Source organism: Aplysia californica, unplaced genomic scaffold (genome assembly GCF_000002075.1).
Source record: "Aplysia californica isolate F4 #8 unplaced genomic scaffold, AplCal3.0 scaffold00119, whole genome shotgun sequence".
In the NCBI taxonomy this organism is placed as follows: Eukaryota; Metazoa; Mollusca; class Gastropoda; order Aplysiida; family Aplysiidae; genus Aplysia; species Aplysia californica.
In genome coordinates, this window is record NW_004797389.1 from 1,346,241 (window position 1) to 1,349,602 (window position 3,362).

At 38.3% G+C, this 3,362-nt stretch overlaps 1 protein-coding gene across 1 annotated transcript in view; it reads left to right on the forward strand.

Annotated features, from left to right (window-relative positions):
- The window catches only part of LOC101859163 (SCO-spondin-like), a gene marked incomplete at its 5' end in the record, with an annotated part of 124,633 nt that overhangs the window by 22,986 nt on the left and 98,285 nt on the right, over positions 1 to 3,362 (forward strand). Inside the window, 1 exon segment of the mRNA XM_035969136.1 lies at positions 2,802 to 2,966. Within this exon segment, the coding sequence (XP_035825029.1) occupies positions 2,802 to 2,966 (165 nt within the window).

The window sequence follows — 3,362 nt, forward strand, 5'->3', positions numbered from 1 at the left end:
TTATGTTTATATCATATATAAATACATTTTTTATTCAGCAACACCAGCGAACAGAGCTTTTGGATCCAAACTTTTGGCATTATCTGCTACTGATTTACGGTTGTCTAATCATACATAAATCCAACTGTTTGGGCATTTGATCATGTATGACCAGGTCCTCACTAATCCAGACTGTGTCCACATCTTGGATTACGACTCTGATTAACCTATGTAAAATGTACAGCTTAGGCTAACGCGCTCTAGGTAGTTGTCGTTGTTGTTGTCGTTGTTGTTGTCGTGCTTGTGTGGGCTTGTGGGATTGTGAGATTGTGAAATTGTGGGCGTTGAATGTCGTCAAATGATGTGCTTGTGTACACGTGCATGTTGAATGTCGTCAAAATAGTGTTCCACCGACTGTCAGTCTGAATCCTTGCTGTGGAATGCCCAGCACAATTAGCCACTCCGTGGTAGATGCATGGTAGTTTAAACTTGTGTGCTGTAATGCTAACCCCTAGTGTACAGGTTAACCTTTAGTCTACAATTAACTTTACTCTACAAGTTGACCCTTTAGTCTACAAGTTAACACATAGTTAACAAATTAACCCCTCATGTACACATTAACTTATATACAAATTAACCTCTTAGTTTACAAGTTAACATCTTGTAAACATATTAGCCCGTTGGTGTACAATTTAACCCCTAGTCAAAATGTTGATCTGTAGTCTACAAGTTAACCTCCTAGTCTACAAGTTTACCCTTTTGTACAGGTTGACACATAGTCTATAAGTTAACAATAATTTTACAAATTAATGCCTTGTGCACAAGTTAACACCTATTGTCTATGAATTAAGCCCTAGTATTCGAGTTAATACCTAGTGCACTAAGTGTGTTTTACAGTATAACTTACATCTATGTCGTAGAAATGGTCCAATGTTTTGTCGACATAAACATTAGTTATTTCTATTCTTTCAGAGTGCTCTGCTTTGATAGCTTTACCATTGCTTTGCAGACTTTTCATAGCTATTGGTTTCGTTATTCTTTAGTGGCATTTCTTTTTTTCTGTTCGTTTTTTTTTACAAGTCAGAAAGTTAGTTGAAATGCTTGTAAAGAAAAAAATTAACTTTATTTATGAAAATTAAAACAATGAAAACAATAGCAATGGAAGTGATTATGATGTCAACAATGACAGTGAAAAGAATAATAGAAACAAAATAATGATGGCAACAGTAGCAATAATAGAGATACTTATAATAAGGCACACAATAAGAATAATGACACTGATAATGATGGTGATAATAACAGCAAGGCAATAGTATTATAATATTCATGGAAATAGTGTACTGTTCGTGACAATTGTGTTATGTGCCATTATGTTATGTGATGTCATGGTAGTGGTGTAATATTTTTGACAGTAGTGTAATTTTCAAGACTGTAATAACTTCAAATTTCGAACAAAAGACAAAAAAAAACCCACGACTTGAGCTATTGGTACTGATGGAAGAGAGAGCAGAAACTATAGATCTATTTTGTAACTAAACAGAAAGTAGTGGCCCTTGTGGGAAGATTTGAAAAATACTCAAGCTTTCAGAGTCTTGTCACTTCCAGTAATCAGAGCTGTTTACCCTGATTAATCAAAACATTATAATTATTCTAAAATATCTATTAAAAACTGTATAGCATCGTGCCTATACAAACGCTTATATACATGTCTGGCTAAGGCCATGTGTGTAGAGATGGCGTGTTGCCTGAGTGTACAATAAATTTCCAACAGTTTCAGAACAGAATGACTCCTACTTCATTCCCACATTCAAAATAAAGTAAGATCTTAGAAGAAAAAAAAGGATTTTATTTTCTCATAAGACATAATAAAACGAAAACAAATAAGTGGATATTTTTAAAAAAGTATTGGAAAGAGAGTAGCCTGTACTTTTTGAGAAACTTAGAAACCAGCACAAAATATATAATGTATAATATCGTCTCCGTCATTCTTCGCTACCATATGTCAAAATACCAGGTTTTCATGAAAAGAAAAAAAGGGTTAATTTAGGCAGAATAATATTATGGTTATTAAAAAACGTTTAATTCGTCTAAAATCGTTACTAGTTTGAGAAGAAGAATGAGACAATGAACAATCGATGCGCCTCATTAAACTCTAACATCTTGGTTTTTCACTTTTTCGAAACTTTGACATACTGCAATGTTGGATGACGGCGACGAGATTGTTGTTGATGCTTAGCTGCTTTGTGAGAAAACTACACACACTTATCGCCGGTACGCTGTTCCAATATCATAATGCCAAGCTCAGAGAGCAACGTTTTTCAGGAGAGAGAAAGAAAAAAAGGAAAAAAAACTTTCATTCTTGTAACATTGTACCCACACATTATGGGGGGTTTTCCGTTGGGTTTTTTTTTCTCCAATATCTAAAGTTTAAATTTCCACAAAATATTCCATGGACACATGCAACCGATACCACAAATCAGAAAATTGTGTTCTTATTTTTTTTTATGGGCTTAGTACATTATTTGAACAGCTGTCCGTCGATAAAGTTGTAGGTGCTTAGCTGCTTGCTTTGGTTTGATATCATTCACGTAATGAGAAGCAACTAGACATTTTGAGTAGGCTGATGTTTATTCATGCTAAATCCTTTTCCAGCCACAGCACAAGTGCAGATCAGCTTTACTTTTATTTCCTAACCAAACTTGCGACGCCATTGCTAGTTCACTTTATGCTGTATCACTTATTCTCTCGACCATTCTCACCGTCTTTACAAACGGCCCATAGATGTGTTAGTCTCTAAGCCTAGCTCTGATCTGGTGATTCAGTCGACGGAGTGTGGGAGCCATGGTCGGACTGGTCCAGTTGCTCGGAGACGTGTGGCAACGGTACGCAGTTCAGATCCCGAGCCTGTTTCGGGCCGTTTTACGGCGGTCTTGACTGCAGCGGGGATGCCGAGGACTCTCGCTGGTGCAAGGACAGAGAGTGTCCCAGTAAGTGAAACTGATTTGTGGGAGGGGATGGGGGAGTTGGGAGGGGATGGGGAGAGGAGGTGGGAGGGGAGAGAGTGCCCCAGTAAGTGAAACTGATTTATGGGAGGGGTGGGAACAGGAGAGGGGAGGGGATAGGGAGAGGAGGGGGAGGGAGGGATGGGAGAGGGTGTGCAAGGACAGAGAGTGTCCCAGTAAGTGAATTATGAGGGGGCCCGAGCCGGAAAAGAGAGAGAGTGTTCCTGAAAGTGAATTTTCGAGGGGATAGACAGAAGATAGATTTCTGGAAGTGTGAGAGGGAAAGGGATAAGGGTGAGATAATGGATAGACAGATGGTGGATTTACAAAAACAGGGTGGTATTGAGGAATGAAGGGGAAGGTGGGGTCGGCTTTGATGGG